General features: G+C 34.4%; 2 protein-coding genes across 6 annotated transcripts; both read left to right on the top strand.

The window, feature by feature from the left end:
• The first annotated feature begins 4,563 nt into the window (after window positions 1-4,563).
• Window positions 4,564-9,974, top strand: LOC135629574 (uncharacterized). The gene is made up of 4 exons (XM_065137118.1): window positions 4,564-4,734; window positions 6,720-6,895; window positions 8,431-8,620; window positions 9,469-9,974. Exons 1-4 carry the CDS (start codon window positions 4,647-4,649, stop codon window positions 9,588-9,590), a joined length of 576 nt encoding a protein of 191 aa, XP_064993190.1. The 5' UTR covers window positions 4,564-4,646; the 3' UTR covers window positions 9,591-9,974.
• A 3,670-nt stretch (window positions 9,975-13,644) lies between these two features.
• Window positions 13,645-27,105, top strand: LOC103972898 (SAC3 family protein A). Of its 5 annotated transcripts, none has more exons than XM_009387293.3 (14): window positions 13,645-13,790; window positions 14,112-14,192; window positions 14,679-15,521; window positions 16,855-17,295; window positions 17,521-17,619; window positions 18,547-18,632; window positions 21,078-21,255; window positions 21,675-22,175; window positions 22,317-22,457; window positions 22,714-22,773; window positions 23,943-24,073; window positions 25,232-25,365; window positions 25,440-25,672; window positions 26,526-27,105. In XM_009387293.3, the coding sequence occupies exons 2-14, from the start codon at window positions 14,139-14,141 to the stop codon at window positions 26,622-26,624; spliced, it is 3,000 nt and encodes a 999-aa protein (XP_009385568.2). In that variant the 5' UTR covers window positions 13,645-13,790; window positions 14,112-14,138; the 3' UTR covers window positions 26,625-27,105. The 5 variants fall into 5 exon arrangements, with proteins under 5 accessions (XP_009385568.2, XP_064993148.1, XP_009385569.2 ...); XM_065137076.1 differs by having other exon boundaries at window positions 13,652-14,026; XM_018821186.2 differs by having other exon boundaries at window positions 13,708-13,790; window positions 13,973-14,192.
• Window positions 27,106-27,599: the final 494 nt, after the last annotated feature.

The following is a 27,599-nucleotide window of genomic DNA, read 5'->3' on the forward strand; positions in this document are numbered from 1 at the left end:
ATTGAAAATGACAGTACGAGGGGAGGTGGGGGGTTTGGTGGGGTGTGAATAAGTGCTTTCATAAACTTTCGATGATTTAAAAAATCTCATTTGATAAAGCCCGTATCAGAAAAATGTTTAACTTAAAAACGTTCATAGAATGTAATGAGCAACAAAATCAATAAGCAATAAAGGTAAATAGTAAGAGAAAAGAGTACACTAGATATATAGTAGTTCGATCATCATGACCTATATTCACTCATGATTCCTCCTTTGTCGAGGCCATCGGCTTCCACTAATGATCTTCTTTCTAATGGATGAAGATCAACTACCCTTACAACTCTTTCTCCTTTTCATAGGCTCAGGAGAGAACATTTACATTTCTCTCTTTTACACTACGAGCTCACTCCTCCCTTAGAAAGACCTCTAAACATTAGGAGAAAGAGACTCTACACTTCAAGAGAAATTACAATACTTTTCACAAGTATACTTTCCTCTTTTTCACATTTTTTCTTCCTTTCCCATGTAGGAATTTGTAGGGTTTTTATATACCCTAAATGATTTCAAAAATTAGAGTCAAAATTTAAATTCCTAGGTTTTTGAGATACTAGCGGTACCACCACCAGTATTGGGCGGTACCATCGCCTATCAATCTGACACTAGGCAATACCACTACCTAATCTAATGATATCACCACTTGACACACTGATACTCGGTGGTACCATCGTCCAATCTGGACGGTACTATCAGCTAAGGAAAAGTATATTCTCGACTTTTGTAGCTCATAAGTGATTCCACTATTAGGTTAACAGTACCATCGTTTGACCTAATTTTTTATCACTAAATGGGTTAAAAATGGGGGATATTACACTCTCCCCTTCTTAAAAGAAAATTTAGTCCTCTAAATTTATCATACCTCATTCAGCGAAAAGATGAGGATAACCTTTCTTCATTTCTTCCTCTAGCTCCCAGGTCGTTTCATTGGTAGAATGATGCTTCCAAATTACTTTAACCAGAGTAATGATTCTATTTCTTAAGATCTTCTCTTTTTTATCAATAATCCGAATGGGCTCTTCCTTGTAAAATAAGTCTTTCTCAATCACAATCGGCTCATACTCAATGACATGAAAGTATATACCTGATCCCTCTCATGTCATTGAGTATGAGCCGATTGTGATTGAGAAAGACTTATTTTACAAGGAAGAGCCCATTCGGATTATTGATAAAAAAGAGAAGATCTTAAGAAATAGAATCATTACTCTGGTTAAAGTAATTTGGAAGCATCATTCTACAAATGAAACGACCTGGGAGCTAGAGGAAGAAATGAAGAAAGGTTATCCTCATCTTTTCGCTTAATGAGGTATGATAAATTTAGAGGACTAAATTTTCTTTTAAGAAGGGGAGAGTGTAATATCCCCCATTTTTAAAAATTTAATAAATGCTTATTTGTAAATATGAGGATTATTTAATAATTTTTTATATTAAATAATATTATAATAGAAGTTTAATATGATTTATGAAAGTTTCAGATTTAAGTTATAAAAAAAAAAATTTAGTGGACATGTGTCACTAGCTAGCCTAATGGTGCCACCTAAGTTTGCTCTAAGGATGACACCTAGCACTTTTCATGCATGCTTGCCACCTTGAAACTTTACAACTCTTGTGTTAACAAAAAGTAATTAAGTAAGAGATTAAAGGAGAAACTAAATGTAACCTTCAGATCCTGCATCCAACGTGAGTTTAAGAAGAGAAGAGAAGGGAAGAAGAAGAAGAAGAGGAATTGAAGAAGAAGATTTGATTGAGGTTTTGCATCAACTCCCCCCATTTGGGAATCAAATTTGTTTAAGGCAAGTGTTCTAACCTCTTCCTACAGAACTCCTAATCTTTGTTTTTTATGGTCACTTGATTCAACTGTCTATAATCAATACAAAGCCTCAACGTCCCATCCTTCTTCTTAACTAATAGCACTGGAGCACCCCACGGTGAGACGCTGGGTCGAATGAAACCCTTATCTAACAATTCTTGTATTTGCTTCTTCAATTCCTCGAGCTCGAGTGGTGCCATTCTGTAGGGTGGCTTAGATATTGGGGCTGTCCCAGGGACCAAATTAATAGCAAATTCTCCCTCTCTATCTGGAGGTAAACCAGGCAATTTATCTGGAAATACATCAGGGAACTCTTTGACCACTGTAATTTCATTTAGGTGGCACCATTAGGCTAGCTAGTGACACATGTCCACTAAATTTTTTTTTTTATAACTTAAATCTGAAACTTTCATAAATCATATTAAACTTCTATTATAATATTATTTAATATAAAAAATTATTAAATAATCCTCATATTTACAAATAAGCATTTATTAAATTTTTAAAAATAGGGGATATTACACTATGTCACGCCCCCCTGAATTATCGCATTCAGGAAGTGTGACCCTGTCTAAAAATCAATAATATTATAATTGATCATCAATTCAATCCAGGATCCAATCTATCAATTTGAGGATACTAAGAATCATTCAAAAATCAATATTCACAATTCATAAACATGTACATTACATAAATCATAATCCACTTCACTTAGAGATTCACAAAATCCAAAGACAAGTCAACTAAACATCAACCACAACACAAATCCATAATCATAGAAGTATATACAATCACAAAAAGATAATTATTTACCATGAGTTCTTATCCTTACATATCTTAAACTTATCATTCCATACACATGAGCGGTCCTTTGACATTTTACAACACATAAGTATCAACAGATCCTTAACATTACATCAGAAGTAAAGTTTACTATACAACAAAAACCATCATCCAACAAAGATTAGCTTAAAAATCTTCTAGCCTTTCACTGCTTTAACCCAATTCTAGCTTTTCAGTGCGTGACAAGCTACCCTGAAAAATTTATATAGCAACGGGGTGAGCATAAAGAGCTCAGCAAGCGTCTAACATATCCATGGCAATAGGAGAAGTTCAAGCAAGCTTAGTATCAAGATACAAAAGTAGAAATACAAGTGTTCATTTGAAGTCATCTCTTTTGATATAAAATCACAAAGGTTTACCTCGTTCAAAAACAGGCATTAGACATAACAATAGGAGAAAGGAAATTAGAGCATTTCATTGGCAAAGGAAGCATTTAGGCATGTATCAAATGGCACATGAAGTATTTAGGTGCATATCCAAAGGTATAAGAGTGTTTGGGGGCATAATAATGACAAACGAAATACTTCAAAGTATAACAAGTGAACCGAATAATAAACACAAGCTTGTATGTCATTCTTGATGTAGCATGCATTCCATTTTTATCCAAAGCATAATATGAACTCATAAACAAAACTTTGGATATCATATCAATGAGCATAGATGGCGCTGTGGGACCACATACATAATGTGATTCATCCATTTCTGGATGACCACCAAGCATAAGTCTCCCACGTCTGGGAGTTCCATCCACCCACGTCTGAGTGAAGTCAATGGGGCCGGCAGAGCAATCGCGGGCTCTAAGCATAACTCCCTTTACCATTTCTGGCAAAGGTTCACAATATCCCATAAGACACCAGAGTACAAAAGGGTAGTATGAACAATAACATTGACACATATCAGAAACACATGCGGAACAACGAAGATATGCATGTGCCTTATCAAACAAGGAAATACAAACAAAGCATTACATAATAACTTTCAGTTATACAATAATTTCAGGATGAACAATACAAGAACTTCAAAGGACTAATATAAAGCTCAATTGAAGAAGAATTTAGTAGAAATCATATTTACAATAGGATGAAAATTGAATAGGCAAAACCCAACAAAGTTTTCAACTATGACAGAATTTGAATGGTACGTTTTCTGAATTGTTCGAGTGACCAAACATACTCCAAATCACTAAAAATAGGTGTCATTGGAAAGCTGTTTCAATCTATTTTCAGATAAACTCAGATTCATAATTTTTTGGAGTTCTTAACAGGAAGTTACAACAAATAGAGTAAAGGAAGGTCAGAATTGATCATCCCTGTTTTGCAGACTTGATAGAATCGATTTAAACAGAAGTTTTAGAAGGCAAACATACTTCAAAATTTCCAACTAGGTGTCAAAAGAAAGATACACGAATCTAGTTTCCAAGGAACTAAGTTTTGCTTAATTCAGAATTTTCTCTAGAGAGTTATGAGCAATTTAGTAACAGAAGGTCAGAAATTTCAATCCCTATTTTACAGAATCTGTAGGGTTAATTGCAACAGAAGTCTTAGTAGTCATTTAAACTCCGAATCATTCAATCTTAGTGTCAAAATAAAGATATTTGAGTCTACTTTCAAATGGAATAGGTTTTGTCTAAATCAGAGTTTATTACAAAATATTATGACCGAAATATTGAATAGATTTTCTCTGACAAATCGATTTTCTATTTATATTTTAAATTATTCTAATTTTAGGATTCTCCGAAAGACATTGCTGGTTGGAAAATTTTAAGATTTGGTCCACAGAACACAGTTATTGGAGGATACGTCATCCCTGACACTTTGTGATTGGGGTCCACCTAAATAGAGTTACATGTTTGCTCTCTATTTCCACGTTCCTCGGTCTCTCCTTTTGTTTGTTATCCCTTCCCCCTTCGTTCCAATCTCTTTTTCTTTTTCTTTTTGTTTTTTTTCTCTTCTAAATTCATATGAAGGTACGAAGATATCTGCCTCTTTCTGGCGTCTCGATTCCCCACCTAATTCTCATTTCATCTCTCATCTTTTCCTCCATCCCAGGTAGAGTAACCAGCTGAACCCTTTCCTGTTCTCATCTCGATCGCTTGCTTGTGATTCTTTGCAACGCGTAGAGTAAATCTGTTTTATCTCGTGCTGCATCGATGGCTGATTTGAGCACCATTCTGTGTCATTTATTTCCCACACATGATATCGGCAAGTTTGTTTTGCAAAGTTGAATGACGATATTCGGATTTGGGGGAAATTGGATTTCTGACTAAGAGTGCAATAGTTTTGTGTCTGAAAACTATTTCTTTTAGCCAACTTTCGTTTTACGTTTTAAATTTTTAGTCATGGGCTTCTTCCCCTTTTCAAAGTTGGAGACCTTTGTTTGGTTGTGTCTTTAAGCTTCAAATTTTATGTATTTTTTCTTCCATTTCAGTTAAGTTATTTTGATTGTGAAGAGTCAATCCGATGTATATAGCAAACCTAGAGAATTGCTTGGTAATAATTATTCATCTAGGACAGACAGAAAGGTAATTGCTGCATAGGAGAAAAAGAGTAAGGTTATAAACGTTGAGTTGTTTAATCATCTGCAGTAACATCTTAGGGACGTATTTATTCCTATACAGAAGGCTAATTGAACTCCAGGGATGAAGGAAAATAGCAAATTATTAATGACAATATGGGGAATATGTAGAACTGTTTCTTGAATGTTAAGGTCAGAATGCAACTAATGAGCTTGATTAACTGCTCAGCTATTTTATCTACCAGAAGCTTCTGTTCTAACTAACCTTGTAGAGGGTTGACATCTGGTTTTAGTTTGTAGTTAATATTTGAAAGATATTCAAACAGTGATTAAAATGAATGGTGAAAGTAAGCATTTGGAAGATCGACTTGAACCTGTGTGCTTTGGAGAGAAGAAAGAAAAAGTAACAATAAAGGAAAATAAACCAAAGAAGAAGAGTATTTATCCAAGAAAGATGTTGTGAGATGTACTTTCTGATCATTTATTAACAAACATATTTGTATTTCTTGTTCCGATTTCATGACGGATTCCCAGGTAAAAACCTTCGGACCCTCAGTAAGAAGTCATCCTCTACTTTGTGTTAAATGTTCCCAGGTAAAAACCTTCAGACCCTCAGCTTTCTCTTGTTAAATGTTCTTTCCATGCTAGACAAGAGAAAAGAAACTTTCATTCAAATTCTTATTGTTCCAATTTCATTTTCTTAACTGTCAGTTAGATCCTAATATTATTATAGCATTTAAAATAGAAAAAATAAAATCCGTTAGTAATTGAAGTCCCTAGCAAAATTGCAACTTGAAGTCTTTTACATGCTTGTTCCTTCTTTTGTTATATTTTCCGGTGATAACTTCTGAACCAGGTTACTGGAGTTGAGCTAATCGAATTAGAAACTTTCACGTGTTTCCAACTGAGAAACTAGGAATTTAGGTGATTTGCCATGAATTTCCTGATGTGTTTGAATTCTTATTAACATGCTTGGATTTTGAGTGGGTCATGAGTGCATTTCACTCTTGGAGTGGGCAATCTTTACTGGAGTTATTTATAATAAAGTTTTTATATATCTTTCATTTTTTTTCTCACACTTCTGATTCTACTTGATTCATCTCATTCAATAATGCATTTATTGGTCTCCTTTAATTGTCCATACCATTTCAAATGGTTTTTTACCTAAAATAATATTAATGAGCATGAATCAAAATGTACTGCAGGTAGTCTGATTGTGATATAAAATTGATTTAAGTATATATCTATAATTGTCCCAAAAATTACTAATTGAATTTACCAGTTGAAATTCAAGTATAATCTTTGTTGACTTGAAATTGCCCTGCATATTGGACAATCAAAATGCTGCATTGTGATTGGTGTTAACCAATCATCGCCATGGTGCATACTCACTGTGCTGCTAGAACTTTGTCAACTTGTACACTACACAATTTAGTTGCTGATACAACTTGTAAATTTGTTGGCGTAAACTGGAGCATGTAGTCCCTTCCAAAGTCATGAGGATCCATCCTCTTTTCAGGAAGTCTCTCATCAAAGGCCATAACACTCAGATCAATTCAAATCTACAACACTCATGAGTTTCTTGGTCCACATCCTACAATCTACTTCTACTGCAAAGGAGAGAACAAGACAATCTTGCCTGATGTAAAGGAGAAACATTTTTTATATATTTTCTATGGTGAAGAATCCTGGCAGGTCTGTATTTAGGTTTCCTTTCATTCTACTTGTGTTTGCACTCTTAGTTATCAACTTTCCTACTACTTTCTTGAGAATATTCAAACAATCATATTGACTATAATTATAAGCAACTAGGTAAATCTATCCATTATCCATGAGCATGTTGATTCTGTTATGGTAGTTGGAAGAAAATTAATGCCCCTTTTTATGATCAATACAGATTGAAGCAATTAATGAACAACTCATGTGATCTTTGTGTTGCACATTTTATTAAAGAATCTCAACTCAAATATAGGATTCTAATATAGGAATACACAGTCTTTTGTGCGTTTTAAGAATGAAAAAATGGTTCAACAATTTGAATTATTTATGATTTGCTTGAATATTGAATATATCTTCAAGTCTCAGTTTCTGATCATAAACTAATTTAATGTAGTAACTAGTAAGTAGATATTTCAAAGGTACATTTGGTCTTCATACATTTCTTGTTGGAAAATTTTCTTTGTCAAAGTTCATGATAATGATAGGCCTTGCATGGCAGAGTACAAGTTCATTGTGAAGTCCTTTTATTTGCTTATACTGCTTTTCTTTCTTTCTCTTTTTTGTGCATGTATATTGTGCTTCATTCTTTCATGTTTTGTCTCCATCGCAACTAAGATAAATAATTCTTAGGTGATTGTTTCACTGGATAATTCAGGAATATTTCATTGTGTTGCTAATTTTGGTTCACATGGACTGTCATATTGGGCATGACCATGAAACAAATACATCACAAGGCCTTGACATTTAAAAGATTTTTTTCAGCCCATGGGATATTTAGGAATTCATTATATATTTCTCTCTCTGATAGCATAACAGCATTCTGAATTTGTTGGATATCTATCCGGGTTTAATTCATTTCTATAGAATTCATGTATTTTCCTTTATTCCTTTTGTCTAGTTTCTTCCAACATTGGTTTTTTACTTGAGGCTCTGCATTTTTAATGTCTGAATCAAAGTCCATTGAGCTTCAATAGCTAGTTAGCAGATGCTTTTTGGTTCATTTATTTTTTTCTTAAATTTTCTTAACCAATAATTTCCAAGTGGGAAAATCTTGTTGTTAATGTTTGATACTAACATAAACAGTAGATAATTTGACAACGACAAACCTTCAACATGTGCTGTTGAACAATTGGTCTCAACCTCTGTCAAAATTTAGAACTGATCAAGCTGAGCATAAGCCGGGTTATATTTGACTTGGGTTATTACACCCTGGCTGGTGATCATCATGAGCAAAAATCCGGAGGAAATATTACTTTCGCAGCTGGAATATTAGTAAGCCTTTAAAACTGATACAGCACTTAATGTTTCTACAGGCCAATCATTGTCCTCTCACCTCCCAAATCCTCTTTGTTTGACTTGACCTTTTTCTCCTATTATCTCAACTTGTATTTTTCACCTATTTTTTAGAGTTGAACAACTGCAATGCTGCCCAATATGGTATTTCTAACTTTGAAAAGCATAGGATGCATTTCTTTGAAGTATTTAACTTTGATGCATAATTTTATTTCCAGCCACTAACAGAGCTTCCAGGTAAGAAGTGCAAGCGATGTGGTTTGTATGAGTTTGACACAATAAAGTCCGATGATGTGTTCGATGAGTGGGACCTTTGCTTGGATGATTTCATAAATGGTATATCCATACATTATAAAGCAAAGCAATTCAATGCCACATTGTTATGTGAGGATTGTCAAGTTGCCACCGGTAAGAAATTCCCATTGTTCATGTAATTTTCACTGCTAAATATTGATTTTCTATGATTCTGTAAACCCTAGATGCCTTCTTTAGCAGTTTCCATTTAATTGCACATGTTCTTGCCTGTACTTGTGTCAATTTTTTTATTTTGATGATAAACCACTTACTATCAAATATTGTCTTAATGATTTTCTCATAGCATAAAAATATCTTTAATTCCACTTATTATCAATTGCACATGTTCTTTTGTTTGTAATTGTATTTCTGAATATTCCACTTTAATTCCACTTTCATAAAAATCAAAAATAAAGAAGGATGCTTAGTGGGAACAAATCTAAAAACACAAGAGGAGCCTTGTCTCGAAGGAGAAAGGCAATAGGTGAATTGTTTCCCAATTTGTCAGAGGCGTCTCAACTGGAGCTCAGTATTGGCAGACTGATCCTGTGTGATCTATCCAGCAACTCTTCGATAGTTCAATCTCATAGATCAAGTGAACAATGCTCCAAATCTGAGGTCAATTATATGATTCAATTTCTGGAATCAATCAAAGATCACAAACATTAAGTAAACTTGCTCTTAAACCATGGTATCATATAGAAGATAATTTTTAGATAAGGATTCATGCTTTGGAATTTTCAGAATTAAGGAAGCTTTTTATTTCCTGAAATATGAAAAATAAATTTCCAAAATATAAAATGCATGAACATTGTTACTTGTTGCACTATCAGATTTACCAATGGCAAACATTATCAACTCCAGCTGCAATATAGCCATTCATGTATTTTTAATATTGCTCATTTACTTGTGAGCTCTGCTATGGTAAAAATGTCATCTTAAACTCTTTTTTGGGGTCATAGATTCTGCTCAAACTTCTAGCTCAAGTGACGGATCTGCCAACAAAAAAATCGACCTCATCCTGGTAGTAGTAATCAGTGTGTTGGTTTCAATAATGGCTACTATTGTAACAGTAGGTGCATAGCAGAAGAGGAAGAGGGAGAAAGATCAAGCACATTTTCTAAAGCTCTTCGAGGAAGGCGATGACCTTGAAGATGAATTGGGTCTAAGTATGTGATTCAATAATCTCTTGCTCAGCTGAACTTCTCTAATCATGATTACCAGTAGTAGCATGAGAAAAGCTTCCATGGATGTAATTCTACAAGTCCAAATTTTGAAGTTTACTAATTTACTTACAGAGAAGACAATTTTTCTTTGAATTATGGAAAGAGTCATTGTAATTGTTTGTATCTCAGACCACCACGACCATATGCTCATGTTTGTTTGGTGTAACTTGGTGTCTAAGAGGTCGATATCAGTCTTACATTTGTTGTCGACAGGATGAGCAAATTTGAGCTTCATTAGATTAGATGTTTCTCTCTCTTTTTTTTATCCTTATGCCATAGGCATCCATTTCTGTTGATTTGCTCCTTAGGCTCCTAATTGTAGGGTCAAAGGAACAACCGGATCAAATGTGTAGGGCGTATTTAGGAACATATTTACATTTTTAATATGAATATTATATATTGAGACTTGTCGCTTTCAAGGGGTCTACTTATTATGATCATTGCATATTACAAGAAAGTCAAGGTGTATTTGAGAACTTATTTACATTCTATTTAGAGAAAGAGATTTGAGTGAATATGCATTTGGAATGCTTGGAGTGTTTAGTTCACAATAGATAAAATTTATATTTTAAAAATTTATTAAATATAGTGTGACAAATTTATCTTTATATTATTTTTAATATTTATTAAAAAATAATATAATAAGTAAATAAATATAAATTTTATTATTTTTAATATTATTCAAAATTAAAATAAATTAATAAGTAAATAAAATTTATTTTTGTGTGTGTGTGTGATCTTATAAAAAAATTTGTATGGCCCAAATATATAATAAATAAAAATATAATTATATAAATAAATAAAATTTTACCTTATAGAAGATATATCTACAAGGTTAGGGTTTCTATTTATATAATGGTAACATTATGATTTTAAGAATGTTATAGGGTGGTACAATGAGAATTTTAAATATTTTCACTAGTATCCCATAAATATTATAATACTAATTCTATCATAATAAATACGTTCTAAAAAAAATTACCAAACATCAATTTACATTTAAAATGTATATTTAAATGTGTTTCATATGAGATTGTAACCTCCATAATTAAATTCTTGTTTCTTAACTAAAATAGTGTTAACTAAAATTAGTTATAGTTAGTGTTTATAATATATACCTCTAAATCAGGTATTATTTAATAATTTAAATTTAAAACAAAATTAAAATTTCTTACCTTTGTTTTGAAGCCCTCCTCTTCCCCCATTTTATATATGGTTTACTCCTTTTCATCCACTGCCAAGACATCGACGTGGGAAAGAATTGTGGGGCTCTTATACTCAAATTTTTTTATATTACTTTTTCTTTAATTTAATTATGAATATTATTGATATTATTGTTTAATTATCCATGAATACTAGTTACTTTCATTTTTTTTAATGTATAAAAAAAAGGTGATATGATGCATGATTTACTTCTAGAATTTAGTAGAAAAGAGGGGTATTAATTAATGAAACAATGAATTATTTAGGAAAATAAGGAGATCAGGTTGGTAATTATGGAAGCGATTGCGGAAATTAAAATTAAAATTAACTATAAATATGGATTTTAAAAATAATTATGAAATTTTTTAGTAGATAAATGTTATATCAGAAAATAAAATGGTACCAGAATAAATTAGTATTTAATATACTAAGATACTCGAATAAAAAAAGACTATCAAATGATGTTATATCAGGCATTGTCAATATTTCGAAGTGTGAGAGACTATAGCACTCCAAAATCTAACGTCATATAAAAAATGAGCTAAGATATGAATAAATTTATGAGGACCAGATGATTTTATTACCATGAGCTTAAATATTTTTTTATCAACTATTCAACCTCAATAATAAAGGACGAGCATGTAAGTCTTGAAGGCAATGCATTATTGAAACATACTATGATTTGATTTCATGTTATGTTTAGACGTTAACTAAACATGAGTTCGGAGACTCTAGCGTTAATTCTTGTAGGGAGATCTTATGTCTCTGAATCCCTGTAGATCTTTAGGAAAAGGTGAATGAAGTCAAGCGTCCTCCTCTCTAGCAGTGATCCAAAAAGACTCTAGTCTATAAATTTCCTCTTATTTATGGAGGTCTCATATCAACTTAACCTTAATGGATCCTGCCATATTGGGTATTGGATCTTCATCCAACTACCCAAGTCTCTTAGATTAGTGGATCTCTATCTTATAATATCTCATTAGCTCTTATTAGGTTTCATTCATAGGATCCAATAATTTTGAGACTTATTGGATATCCAATAAGATAGGGGTTCTGACGGATATCTTTTATCTGAATCTCTATTCATCGTAACGCCTACCATATATGTGTGATCCCCTAGACCCAATATCGAGTTGGTCATGAGTCATACCTATCAGAACTTCTTTTGACTCAATGAATTATTATTTCTATAATAATTCATTCACTCGACTCATTGCGGATGTATTAGGCCACTATATCGTAATCCTTAGACGATAAAGGGGAATCCAATCTATTGTACTTATTCGTCCTCAGTTATCGTATACCTATAATCCCTCATTTATCTAATATCTCAAAAATCGTATATTAGACACGGTGTTGTTAGACCCATACGATTTCTGCTAGAGTCTCGCTGTAATCGGATTCTTTCAGATAACTCTTTCTCTCTCAATCTGAATGATCATGACCAGGGATTTGTTTAAGAAAGAATATATGGGATATTCCTCTCATGATACTGAGAGTGGATGATCCTCTATCGACACTGAATAGTCCTCGTAAGATTGGCTACCACTCTTGATGACCGGTTGTACTAGATTTGGAACTTCTAAACAAGTTTAGTATCAAAGAATATAGTACTTATACAGGACAACCTTGGTGTCTCAAGTCTAAGGACCAAATACACCATTGGGACTATGGAATCATTGTCTAACAATAAGACATCATTAACCATCCAACATTCCGTAAGTGGATCAATTAATGAACTCATTCTTCAATGAGCACTTATACTGTATCCCTAGTATCCCCACACGAGCAGCTATGATATAAACTATATCAATCATATGGGCGGGTATATAACACACAAGTATGTTTGGTTATCTCGATGTGTCTGTCGAGTAATAGATTATTTAGGATTCGTGTTTAAAAACGAATCGGTTTCATTATTGTGATCTCATCACGATTCAATTCTCATTACACGGATCAATGAGTATCACAAGTAACACATAATATAAGATGATAAAATATTAAATAATAATAATAAGTAAAAAGACTACGTATCGAGTCACACGTGTTATCACCCATGTGATTGACTTATAAGACATTTATGACTAGCAATAGTATACCACGATAAACGAATATTCGATGAATATAAATGGTGAACATGCAATTTAATTTTAGGATATTACTTACTATCTATAATCATATTATCCAGAATAAATATTTATTTATGTCGGTCTTATAAAAAAATGGGTTTCTTGCTATGAGCTTCAACTCGAAATTGGATTTATCGATTCAGATGATAATATATGTTATGCTATTTGTATTAATGTTTCTAAATCGAGCCTTCAAGGAGCCACACATGGTCAAGCAAAGTCATGTTCGAGCTTGTCTTGTCGAGGAAATTAAACACAGTTTCACTTTTGAGTTCGACTCGGTCGTCACGTAGAACAAGCGGAATCGGAGTCAAATTGTGCTCGGCCTCAAATAATTGCAGAACATCGGGTTAATCCGACGCCCTCGCTACGAACCCACCCCGTTACTCAACGGATGAGGGCGATGCTTTGTGGGCTCCACCGCAAAAGACTACCTCTGCGACGAGGGGCGATTTGGTAGCATGTTGTCTCATCAGTCGGTGACGATCTACGAAGCCGTCGGTCCGCAACCCAAACCACATGGCTCGAGCGTGCTTGATCGAACCGCGATAAATAACGTGAGATGGGCGCGTCTCGCTGGTCGCTAAAACCATTGTTTCGATCCTTTTTTCCTCTCTATCTCGCCCCGCCGGTGGAGAGAACAGCGAGGGTTGAAAAGGATCAGCCGTACGAGGCGAAAAAAACATCCCAAATTTCTCCGGGGTTTCTCCAATTCTTCGCCGATTGGTCTCTCCTTTTCTTTTCAGATCTCCATCTCTCCGTTCCTTCCGTAGTTCCTCACCTTTTATTTCGTATCTCAACTGCGAGGAGTCAAAGTTTTCCCCCTCTGTTCGATTATTTTTCTAATTTTCGTTTCTTTTTTGCTCTCTTTCCTCTCGACGTTTGGCTGTTTGCTTCTGATCTGCCAGAAAGGAGCCCTCTTGACGCAATCGTCGGCCTCAAGAGGCCCTTTTTTTGGGGGGGTATTTAGGGTTTCGTTTATGTTTGCTTGTTTCTGGTCGTCTTGAATCGTAGTCGTAAGTGCTTGCATCGGATTGTTTGATTCAGTTCTCTGAGGAAGTTGGTTCCGGTGGGATGACGAGTCAGGGCGTTGAGCCTGTCGTTGCTGTTGATTCAAGATCCACTGAGGTAATTATGCTTTATTGTTACCATCTCACTTTATATATTTCTTTTGTTTTATGGAGTAGGAAGGAAGTAAGTAGTTGTATGTATTGGAAGAAAAGCAATTTGGAAAGTATGTTGCTCAACATTAGCACCCTCAGGTAGTTCTGTAGATTCCAGTGTTTATACAGAAATTATAAGCTGCGGCATCTGGTGTGGAGATATATAATTTGTTAATCTGGATAACAAGTAGGTTAATTAGGATTGGTTGCAAAATCTGCATGGCAGTTCCTGGTACATCCGTTTGAGGCTTTATCTCCTCTGGTTGTAGGGTTTGCATATGTTTACCCTTCCTAGATCTCGCATTGGCCGAACTGTGGATTGGCCATCCTTTTTACCATATTTCTAGGAACACTTATTTTTTCTTATATAATTTGTTCATTGCTATTCTTTGTTTATTAATTTCAGGCCTCACTTAACATTTGTTTCCCTTTTCTTTTTCATACTTCTCAGGCTGTAGATGTAGGTCAACCTCATGGGTCTTCATACCCATCTTCACATCCTGGGCCGCAATCTTTGCCTTCTTCATCAGGACAGTTGACTGTTTCAAGCTCTGGCTATCATTATGATCCACAAAGACAGATGTCTGTCTCGGGAGATACTCAAGAAGGAATTAACACTGCATCTCACGCATCTACCTCAACTAATCTAGGTGCAGAGAATGCAGCACAAGCATATTCTGGTTATGTGCCTTACTCAAGTTCTACTGTACCATATAACTATACTTCAGTGGGATACCAAAATTCCTTTTATGGTTATCATCTACAAGGCAATGATTCATCTACTCAGCAAATCGGAGGAGATCAAAATTCAGGTGCTGCTTATCAGCCTCTTAGCACATTTCAGAATTCAGGGTCTTATGTTGCTCCTACTAGTTATTTAGGCACTTATTACAATGCTGGTGATAATCAGACTGGGACAGGATATGAAACTAACAGCTACAATTATCAGACAAGCTTATGGAATGATGGAAATTACCATAGTTATCCATACCATCATTATTCGAGCTACACAACCTCATCCACAAGTTCGGCTCAGAGTTCTGCTACTATATCTGGAAATTCTCTTTATTATCAGCAGCAGTATAATAACTGGCCTTACTATCAAAGCCAACCTGCACCTATTGTCAATGGTGCAGCAGGGTTAGAGAATACATCTGCTACCAGTCTTCAGTCTGCTGGATACTCGGCTGAAGGTGCTAGTAGTGGTTATCCCTATATCAGTAACCAGCCACCACCACCTGGCACAACATCATGGAGAGAAGATTCTAGACCCTCAGGGATGCCTTCTTTTCAGGTATGAACTTTTGACAGCTATTTTTGTTGGAGTCTTGTCCCACTCTCTTTCTCAGTATGAGCACTATTAATAAGGTTTGCTCTATGATCATACAAGGAGGTGTTTTGGCTGGTATGTGCTGATGATAAGTTATTGACATGGAAATTTGTGCCATGTTGATTTCATCTTAACATAGCCCTGGCAAAATATTTGTCTTTCATCATGAGGTCCATGTGATTTGCAACTTGCTACCAAGTAAATATAGTGGAGGCTTTTTGCTGTTACAGCCCTAGCTAGCCAAAGAGAAAATATAGCAATAGTTAATCCTTATGTAATATATTAATTACGAAATACAACATATTATTCATGGCTAAATGTCTATGTTAGTATGTCCTTTTTTTTGCTAAATGGTGAACTATTTCTAGGTGTCTTAACCTGCAGCTGCAACATTTGATTTTAGGAATCATGCACTTGGTTTATAGATGTCATGAGCTTGGTTCATACATTTTACAGTCTCAAAAGCTTTTTGGAGGTTTTTTGTGACCACATTCTTTTTTGTTTTATCATGCATGGCATGTCAAAAAAATGACAATCTCTTTCGATATAGTCTTTGACAATCAATTAGCTTTTTGTTATAAAGTCTAATGTTCATTATATGTTGGAAAGTAATTGTCTAATCATTGAATATCCAATTTTTTTTGGTAGATGTGTTATTCTGTTTAAGCAGTTAATTTATTTGGTTCAGTGTGCTTTTTATATTATATATGTAGTCCAGGATGTTACTTATTAGTTGGATCTATTTCTTTGATGATTACCTTGTACTATATTTTGTGACATTTGACCTCAACAATGCTTTGTCATGTCAGCATAACCAACTTTGTGCTTCTTGTTCTTAGGTCAGATGTAGGTAATGAGCTTACGACCACAGCATGTCTAATTTAAGATGCAGTAACGTGTAGAAAGTTGGATGCTAATTTTTATGCAGAATACTATGGCTTTTAATTGGTTTCTGTAATCATTGAGGTGAATCTAATTTTGTTACATGCGTTATGCAAAAATACATTTCACGCTAAGGTAGAATATAATTTTTTGTTTTTAAGGATGACCACGAAGTTTTCTTTCAAATGAAAAGCTGAAGTTTGGTTCTCTTTTGCTATGAAACTTGTGACAACCTTTTTAGATACATAATAATCTTTTGCGTGTTGTGTCCCTACGACTTGAGAATAATCATTATGTGCATCATGGAATGCTTCAATTGTGAGGTTATCTTTTATCTGATCTACATCTTTTTTATATGGTCTATGCAAATTGCTACTGATTTTGGTTATGTGCTTATTTTTTTTAATGCTGATAGGGAAAAGAAGCTGTTACACCATATCATTTGAATAAAAATTGGGAAGCTGTTGCGCCAGGAATGCAGACCCACCATATTAATCAGTCCTCATACTTCCAGCAACCCTTGAACTCGACTCCTCTCCCAAATGAGAAACATGCAAATGAACAAAAGGTTCTTTATTCACTAGCTCCCAACTTACAACATGCTGCTTCCAATCAGGTACCTGAGAATTTTCAGCCGCCACTACAAACAGTCCCCTTGACAGAGACACGCCAGGTAAGTAAAATGCAGATTCCTACAAACCCTAGGATTGCTCCAAATGTGGGAGTCAGCATGCTGAAAACCCAGAAGGAAAGCTGCATTGTCAGTGCAGCAACAAAACCGGCTTACATCAGTGTTTCAGTGCCCAAGCCCAGTAATCAGTCATCTTCAGAAGATGATGCTGGGGCGATCACCAAGGTGATCATATCCTTTTTTTTAAACTCAGTCTTCTAGTTTGTTTAGCAGAGCTGCAGAAGTATTTATGTTAAAGGCTTTTCTCATTTTTAATTGTCTATTTTCTGAAACAATATTTATATAGTAATTAAGAAATTGACCTACTCAGTTGTTTTAGTTGTTCTTTTTGCTTCTTGGAACTGTCTTTTCTTCACTTTCTTTAGCTTGGTTTTCCGATGGCTTCATCAGGGAACATTTTCTCCGTCATTTTGTGCTTATGTGGAGAGGTCTTTTGCTCGTTGCAAGGATGATGCCCAAAGGTCTGCTAATCAAAGCATATTGAAGCAGGTTGAACCTTGTTTTGGATACTCAGTTATCTTGTTGTTGTTTACTATGCAATTTCTCTCCTCCAAGCGGGGAACGTATATATCATGCTCTCTGTCTTTAATGGTATATACTATATACTACAAATTTATTCACCTGTCACTGAAATATTTTAATTTAGGCGAAGCTACATTCTGTTTAGTATAAGGAAATCCTAGACAAGGATTTTCATGTAAACAGATAGTTTTCTTTTTTCCTTTTATGTTTGAAGTTAAAGAACAGAAAGTTATTTTGTGGAAATTTGGACTACAAATTAATTTGAAAGAAGGATTAAAAACTTAACTGTTCATTTTCAATGAAATTATTTGAGAACTATACAATTTCTTGTTATTTTGGTTGTTCTACTAAAAATTAATGGAAACAAGGTTTTCTAAGGAAAGCATTCTGTCTAGGGTTTTCCATGCAACAGAAGAATATTAACACCATATGTTTTTTTTATTTGAAATTTTACGCTTTAGTTGGTAGGACTATTGGAGCAACAATACTTTTAAAATTTTGATAGAATTTCCAATAAGCTACATCTGAAGGAACTGATTGCTAGAAACTCTTATCATGAATAGTAAAATTTGGCATAACTTTATTAAGTTCAATTCATGATTCAACACAGTCTTGGAATGTGGAGGAAGTTGAAGGTGTACCTGTAATGATCCACAAATACATAATTTTGCTCTCAAGAAATAAGCTAGACATCTTTTTCTACTTTTGCACTTCAGTGCTAAAAATATTACTTTTAATATGTATATTTTGTGATATTGATGGCTTTCTACAGGGAGAAATTTTCCATTCTGGAGTGCCAGTAACTTGTGATAGACGTTTGATGCTGTTTGATCTGTAAACTACTTTGATATATTTATTCGTTACTTTATTTTTTTTCCTCTTTGTTCTGTATAGATGATTACCATGGCAACTGCTGATGGAACACTTTTTACAAAAAATTGGGATACTGAGCCACTTTTCTCCTTGCCAGTTGATCAGAGGTATGTCACAACTTATGCATATCAGGGATTCTTAAGCTGCTTCATACTCATTCTAAGATTTATCTCAACTATTCCTTGGATGTTGTGTTAGCTGTTCAATTGAAGACTAGTTTGTGGTTATCTAGGAATTGATAACATTTTGGTTGTTAGTTTCAGCATTGGTTGAAAGACAAGCGTTTGAAGTATATAACATCTACTATTTAATCTTAGTTTTGAAATATTTTACTTCATTGTGGAAAGTGGCATTAATAATTGGGTTGAGCATTAATGGCAACAACGATTGGAAAGTCAAAGTATATAAAATGCACCATATCAAGCTTTACAACATCAGGATCAAGATTAAGCAAAGTAGGGGCAGTTATAAATAAATATAAAATGTCAGAATATCAAAATTAAAGATTTTTAAAAATAGCAAAAGAATTTTTAAAATAAAGAAACTTTCTCCCATGTTTTTGCCTTGTGTCATTGCTTGCATTGCTAGCTGCATCACCCTTTGTGCACCACATTTGCTAGGATCACTTGAGTTGCAATATCAGTATAATCTATTTTTCTCACATTGCTTTCATCGACTGTACTACAACATCAAGGCCTTGAGATTCCTATCAATAGAAGGCAATGGTTTACTGACCCATGCTTGGATTAGGGGCAGTTATAAATACATATAAAATGTCAGAATATCAAAAATAAACAAAATTAAAAATAGCAAAAGAATTTTAAAAATAAAGAAGCTTTCTCCCATGTTTTTTCCTTGTGTCATTGCTTGCATTTGCTAGCTGCATCACCCTTTGTGCACCACATTTGCTAGGCTCACTTGAGGTGCAATATCAGTATAATCTATTTTTCTTGCATTGCATTCATTGTTTGTACTACAACATCAAGGTCTTGAGATTCCTATCAATAGAAGGCAAGGGTTTACTGATCCCTGCTTGGATTAGGATGAGTATAGGAGCTCCAAACCACACAGAACTACAACTGGATCTATGCCCTCATAAAGGTTAACAGAAGAGGAACTGGACTTGATCTCAGAAAATTGTCTATAATTTTTATATTATTTAATGTTCAGTCAGTTGAAAAATACAAGTATAGGGAACCTACAACAGGTCTGTCTTTTACTTTTGCTTTAAAATTCTTCATAAAAATTGGCAGCTCTTAAGTTTACTACGCACCTCAATCTTCACCATCCAACATCATGCTACATGTGAAAAGATAGAGCCATTCTTGTTGTCAATTGTATATGTGTCATGCAGGGAAATTAGTGTCAGTTATGCAGGAGCTCTTTTGTTTGTTTTTTCTCAGAAAAAAATTAGTACTTAAGGCTGTTTTGACAAATGTAATAAGTTGTCACAATATTTTCCATATCTTCACATGATCTACTAGATTACCCAGGGTTAAGGAAAAAGAAAAAGTAGAAATGGAGGAAGATAAAATTTGTGTAGATTAATGATTCTGCTGGACAAAGAATTTGGGTTTAATTGAACTTCTATGTGAAGAAGAAAGTCAATACAATTAACTATATTATGGGAGGAGAAGATTATACGGTGAAACAAATTTGGAAAAATGTCTTCCACAAAGAAAGAAAGATGATTGATTAGTCTCAACTTGGAAGATGTACTTTTCTATTCTAATTTTTTCTTATTTCTTTAGATTTTATTTTTATATGAGGGATTTATTAAAAGGATGAAAGGGTTGTACATAGTACATACTGTTATGGTTAAACAAATGAAACTTTTATTTTTCTCAATCTGCGTGACAAGAAGTTAGACTTCCATCCCTAGGAATGATTCCTTGATCCAGAGTGAGCTTCATAGTTATTCTTGATGATGCAATTCAATCCTCTATTGTTGAAGCTCGTCTAGTGTGATGCTTAGGAACTGGAGTGAATTTGTGTACTTATCTTTTCCTTTTCACTTTGTCTTCCATATGTTCAAATTATAAAAAAATAACTATTTTTTGCTCCTCTCCATGCTTTCTTCCTGCATTACCAGGTGTACTTGTGTGTAAGTTCTTACAATATCTGAAGCTTAAAATCATGTGGCATGGATGTCTGCTCCATTCTGTACCTACACAGAAAGCCCCATTGATTAATTGTTTAATTTAGCCAAACAGAACAGAATTTAATATGAACACCCATGTATACTTGAAACGTGAAATATTTTAGTAGGTACTTTGCACTTGACTACATTAATGTAAACATTTGAATGCAGCATTGAGGGGTATGGCCAGGCACTTGGCATGCATGCTGTGCCAGAAAAATGATGCATGAACAGAGTGTGATATTTGATTCTTGGTGATATGTATGTGGTTGAGACATATAGACATATGTCTCACTTTTGGTCTTATATAGAGACAAATGTCAATGAAGTATTATAATTTTACTGTTACTATTACAGTGTCTAGGGTCCGTAACTTTTAAGAAGGCTTCTTGATGGTTTTTCTCTTCTGCAGCAGTCAACAAAGTTTAGTTTCTGACTCTTCCTTGCCAACACATAAACGGAGCCCTACTAGGCGAAAAAGTCGATGGGAACCTATTGCAGATGAAAAGTTGGGTGAGAAACTCACATCTGTTGATTCTCATTCAGCAATTGATGCTAGATGGGGGCAGGTTGAAGCTGCTGAAAAAAAGGTAACTTATTTATCTATTTATTTGGTCGAAGTTGAACTTTTTTGTCAGATTTCCTTTTTTTTTGCCCAAGTCTTGTTCCTGTTCCTGGAAATCTGGACTTTTTGAAAATGTGGTGTGTTGCAACCACTAGCCTTTGTGTGCTGGTCATGTTCTTGGTGATGTCAAATTAGCTTTCAAGTGAATAATTTGTTAAGGTTAAATTGGAAATATTTTGTAAGTTCCATTTACAAAATCTTACATTACTGTTAGTATATACAAGTATGACATCATAAATGGGGTTTGCAGGTCAAGATGCAATATCCCTATTTCTATATGATGATAAATATCTGTTATTGACATTTTTGCATTTTGAGTGGTAAATAGTTTTTTGCTGATCTACAAGTATATGACCCTTTCTTATGTGGTTGGTGATACTGCAGGTTGATAGCAAAATCTCTGAGAGCAAGTCAGTTAATGGTTGGGGTGGGTTTAAGTATGCTTCCTTTCAACAGCAATCTGCTTTACAAAAATTTGGTCAGAGGCCAAACAAGAAGCAACGATTTTCTGACACTTCGAGTGTAACTGAGAATGGTGATCCTTCAAGTGATAGTGAAAAAGAGCAGAATCTAACCAAATATTATGCCAGTGCAATTGCACTAGCCAATTCACCTGAGGAAAAGAGGAAACGGGAAAATCGATTTAAGCGTTTTGAAAAAGGACAGGGAAATCAAGCTGAATTGACAAATTTTAGGCCTAAAACTGCTGGTGGTGGCAGTATGTACACAAGAAGAGCTGGCGCTTTGCTAAAAGCCAAAAGTTATGAAGATGGTTGCAACAAGGCTGTTGAAGATATTGACTGGGATTCTCTCACAGTCAAAGGGACTTGCCAGGAAATTGAAAAACGTTATCTTCGTCTTACATCTGCACCTGATCCTTCAACTGTAATAGTCATTTGCATCACTCTATACAGTTCTGATATGCATGATCTGCATACTTCATTTCTTGATGTTTCCAAGCTGTTGTTTATCCAATAAATTTTCAGAAATTCCATAGTATTTTTTGCTGTAACTGTTCTTTTGCAGGTAAGGCCAGAGGAAGTTTTGGAAAAAGCTCTACAGATGGTTCAGTCATCTCAAAAAAATTATCTATACAAATGTGATCAACTAAAATCCATTCGCCAAGATCTTACTGTGCAAAGGATACAGAATGCGCTTACTGTAAAGGTTCTCTTCTACTACCTTCTTGCTGTTTTAATGTGGAACTTTGTAGCCTATTTCGTTATTATTTTTTACTTGTGCCAGAATTGACTGGGTAACTTGAATAATATATTTTGGCAAAATTGTTCAGAATTTTCATTGTGGGACATAATGGAAGAGTCTGTTGAGTTCCATTTAATTTCATAACGCATGCTTTTATTCATTTGTTGTATACTATTAACCAATAGTCATATGCTTAGAGTTCTTTTATTTCTTGTTATAGGTGTATGAAACTCATGCAAGATTGGCTCTAGAAGCAGGTGATTTGCCTGAGTTTAATCAGGTTAGTTCACCATACCATTTGGATGTTCAACATTTCAGACTATCCGTTGTCGTTTATCATCTTACTACAGCTAAAATAGTATTGAGATGCAGAAGTTCTACATTTGGCAGTATTTGATGATGATGTTTGAACCAAGGATTGAAATATTGTATTGTACCGGAGTTTCGACATTCGCTCGGTACGGTACGATACTATATACCGAGCGGTATATCGCTCGGTATACCGTCGAGATATATATATATATATATATATATATATATATATATATATATATATATATATATATATATATATATATATATATATTAAAATAAAATAAAATAAATTTTTCGACGACGTCGCCTCTTTGCTCCCAAGGTGGGGCGACGTCGCTTATATATATATATATATATAAGTAAAAAAAAAAGTGCGACGTTGCCTCTCTTCTCCCCACGCGGGGCAACGTCGCCTTTTTATATATATATATATATATATTGTTATATATAAAAAATAAAAAAAATCTGTGATGTCGCATATATATATATATATATATATATATATATATATATATATATATATATATATATATATATATATATATATATATATAAATAAAATACTGCCTAGTAGCGGACGGTCCGTGTATTGGTTTGCTGACGGACCGGTACGTACTGCCTGGTACGAGCGATATTATTTGAAATTGAAAACCTTGGTTTGAATGTAGTCAACAAATTTCCTATTGATGGGACTCTTTATCCATCCACATGAGCTATTTTCTTCTTTCCGGAATTCTAATTTCTAATGCCCATATAATGGCTGCCATGACCTTGGCAAATTTGATATACATGTATTTGAATTTTGAACTGTATCTAATTTGCTTTGCAAGTAATTATGTATTCTCCTCCAGATTTTGCATGTTTGTTCATCCATTAGTAGATTTTATGCAGCAAAGTTATGTAGTTTTCATTGTCACATTCCATTTAGAGGGTTTTGTAGCCACAAAGCTTAGTTACATAATGAAGTTTTTTTTATCTTAACACATTATTTGAAAATAAAAGAAAAGGAGGATTATTTAGCACTTTAACAGGTGGAGATATTAAACTGAAACATGAATCAATATAAAGAGAGAAAAAAATCATTGTGGTACATTATGTTGTATTTAACCTATCCTCCACATACCCAACATGCAGTGCCAGTCACAGTTGCAAAGACTTTATGCGGAAGGTATCCAGGGGTGTTATATGGAGTTTGCTGCATACAATTTGCTTTCTATTATCTTGCACTCCAACAATAAAAGTGACCTATTGTCATCCATGACAAGGTATTTAATGTTTTTTCTTTCTTCAAATGGCTATTATATTTCCTTTGTCTTTTGCAAAGTATGTCATGACCATTTTCTATTTCTGAAATTTCATATTCAATTTGTTATCCCATAATCTAGCACGACAAATGAATCATAATAAATATTTACCATTAACAAGTCTAGTGTTCCTGTTGTTCTTTGTGTCTATATTGCCCACTGAACCATGTATCATAGAGCTGTTATCGAATTTATCTTCGAGAAACAGCTATGCTCAAGCATCCTCACCATTTATTCTAATAGAAAGCATTACAATCAGAAGTTCTGCAAAGTATGGTCTCAGTATCCAACCACCTTTTGCATTTTCTTTATTGGTTCTTCTGCCTGAAGCTATCTTCCCTTTGTAGGCTAAGCTTGAATATTTTTTTATCTTTATAAGCAATATTAAAAAAGTTGAATGCCCGGTGCACAAGATTTCTGACAATATTGGATTTGTTAATGGTCAAGTCACATTACTCTGTAAGGAAAGCGGCTGTTTTCATAATTCAGATCTTGGTCACCTAGGATGCAGAGCAACCTCTCCTTACAGTCAACACTTGCCTTTAACTTTTTATTTATCTGTATTTCTTCAATTGCATTATGAGTAACGCCTAGATCTGATTAATGCTCTTCTGCATGTTTATCTAAATGCTATTTGTTTAGTAAGGGCCATCTAGTGCCTACACTTACCCTATTAATTGCGTGCATGTTATGCTATGATAAATTGACTATTGCCTTCGTAATTTGATATGACAAAGATCTTAGTCCAACACTTTGGATGACTAGAAAACTTCCAACAAGTTTGGTCTGTCCAAATGTTGGAGCAACATAAACTGTAAATCGCACCTTTTGACTGCTTTGAGAAACATAAGCAGTTTGTCATGGGGAAATTTTATTTTATTCAACACAAACATATATTATTTAAAGATGCTTTTTACATTCATACCTTTAATGTGGCTTAATTATCTCCATCATCCCACTAATTATGCCTAAAAGACATGGCACCATCATTTTCTTTGTTAATATGTGAGTGTTTGATTGGGTATTCGAGAATGGTGTGGGAATCACATCTCATATATTTACTCTTAATAGTAATTATTATACAGTCTACTTACATATGCTTAATGTCTTCATTTTCAGGTTATCAGCTAAAGCAAAAGATGATGAAGCTGTTAAGCATTCTCTTGCAGTTCACTCTGCTGTTTCATCAGGGAATTTTATTCTGTTTTTTAGATTGTACAAGACAGCACCCAATTTAAACACTTTTCTTATGGGTACCTCCTCTTTAAATCTACTTGCTTTATCATTTTCTTTAGTAACAATTAATATTACAAGTCCTTGGATACAGATCTCTACGTGGAGAAGATGCGATTTGAGGCTGTACAATGCATGTCCAAATCATATCGCCCAGTCATCCCTGTTGCTTATATTACTTGCGCCTTGGGCTTCTCAAAAGCTATACAAATGGATGACAGTCAGGATACAAGCATAGATGGAGTTGAAGAATGTGAGGAATGGTTAAGGGCACATGGTGCTGTTCTCACTGTTGATAACAATGGAGAGTTGCAGCTGGATGCAAAGGTATTGTGCATTACCTATCTTATTTCTTTCATAGCTGCGAAACGTTTTGGTGGATGACTTCCATTTTGGGGAGACAATGAAATTGAACTTGCTAATACACAGCATACACTATTACACCAGATATGTTTCTTATTCATTTATGAGATTTACCAAAATTCCTTCAGCTGTAGTGGTATGTAGAAATGGTTTGGTAGTTATAAGAGTTCCTTGACCTCACTGCTACAGTGCTATCTCAAGACTTAGCAAGAATAGAACAACCTGGAATCATCAAAATACAGTGGTAGTTTTTTTTAAAGAAAAAGGTGTTTTTTTACTGCCACAGTTCTCACTAAATCAAAAGCAGCCTTCCATTTTCTGCAAGAGCCAAGCTAGCTCTTGCCCTATCCAGCCAAGTGTGCAGCATGTGGACTCAACACAAGCTACCTTGAAAAGAGTTGACCCTTACCTGTGATTAAGAGAACCTATCATGCTATCATCCATGAGTAGCTGTGAATTCCTGGGGCTAGACTTTGTGGAATTTGGAATGTAGTTAGCACAGTAGAGTATAGGATTTTAATTAGTCACTAGTTGCTTCGAATTTATCTCAAGAAACTGCTGGTGCAGTTTTACTTAATGAGAATGTCAAATTCAAACTTTTTGATGTTTTTGCAATGTTCAAATTTGTCAAGTGGAATTTGTTGTCTTACCATGATAACTTGCTATGGTCGGTTCTCATGGGAGAGAGACAGCCACTAATTTCCAAACTGTATGTACATATTATACTTTTTCATGAATGATGTTGGTTTTTAGTCAAGTTACAAGTTGTTTTGTTTTTGGATTGCACATTGTTATGCTCCTTTCGATTTTGTTTTAGGCTTCCTCCACCACACTCTACATGCCAGAACAAGAAGATGCTGTTGCTCACGGAGATGCAAGTCTTGCGGTCGATGATTTTCTTACTCGGACATCATGATCATGGCATCTTTGTTGTATACTACCTTGTGTACAACGGAACAGAAGAAATTTATAATCAGTTTTGCTCATCTGAGGGAGCTACGGAGGCTAATAAACCAGTCGACGAAACGTACCCTACTCGTGAAACAGGTAATGAAGATGAAGATGGGTGAGTCATTTTAAGTACAATGTGTTTGCCTGCTTTTAAGTGGCATCCCAAGTGAAACAGCTTGGTTGAATCTTTTTGAGTATAGTTTTCAGATTCCTTTTGTGTAGAGCAAACTCTTATTAAGACCGACGACCAAGTTCAGCTTCCCGTACAGTGTAAGCCATTATGCAAGCTACCTAAGGAGATGAGGACTTTTAATAATGGCATATACTGTGTGTTCGATATAGAACATGATGTCAATGCCATTATATTCTCAATCATGTAAAGGATCAGGCCAATGCATTTTGGTCTCAAGCTAATACAATGATGTTTTGATTCGATTCGTAGGTTACATATTTGTCTCCTTTTTTTTTTTTTTTTTCCTTTTTATGATGATCATGTTATTCTTCATTTGGAAGATTACTCTTTTCTCCAAGAGATTTTGATTATGATGTCTATACCGAGACGTGTGATTAAAAAACAAAAATTCACCAAAATCGTATTTTATTTACCCGTCCAAACGTCCAAAGCAAGCAAAATGTGATGCCATTATTACTTGTGAAGAAGGGCTAATGTTATCCTGTCAATGCAAGGTCGATGATGTGTTAGTATTGCTTTGACTGGAATTCGAGTCATCATACATAGTGATTTTATGGAAAGAGGTCACAGGTTAAAATACTCCTATTCTCATAGTGCATGTAAATGGCTTTTGGCATTTTTAAATATTCAAAACGCCCTCCTACAAAAAAAAAAGAAAAAGAAAAAAAAAGAAACTTTTTCCAATCAAAACCTATCCGAGTGGTAGATCGGACCGGTTATAGTATTTTTGAATGTTTATCCTAGATT

This window comes from Musa acuminata, chromosome BXJ3-1, assembly GCF_036884655.1.
Source record: "Musa acuminata AAA Group cultivar baxijiao chromosome BXJ3-1, Cavendish_Baxijiao_AAA, whole genome shotgun sequence".
Lineage (NCBI taxonomy): Eukaryota > Viridiplantae > Streptophyta > Magnoliopsida > Zingiberales > Musaceae > Musa > Musa acuminata.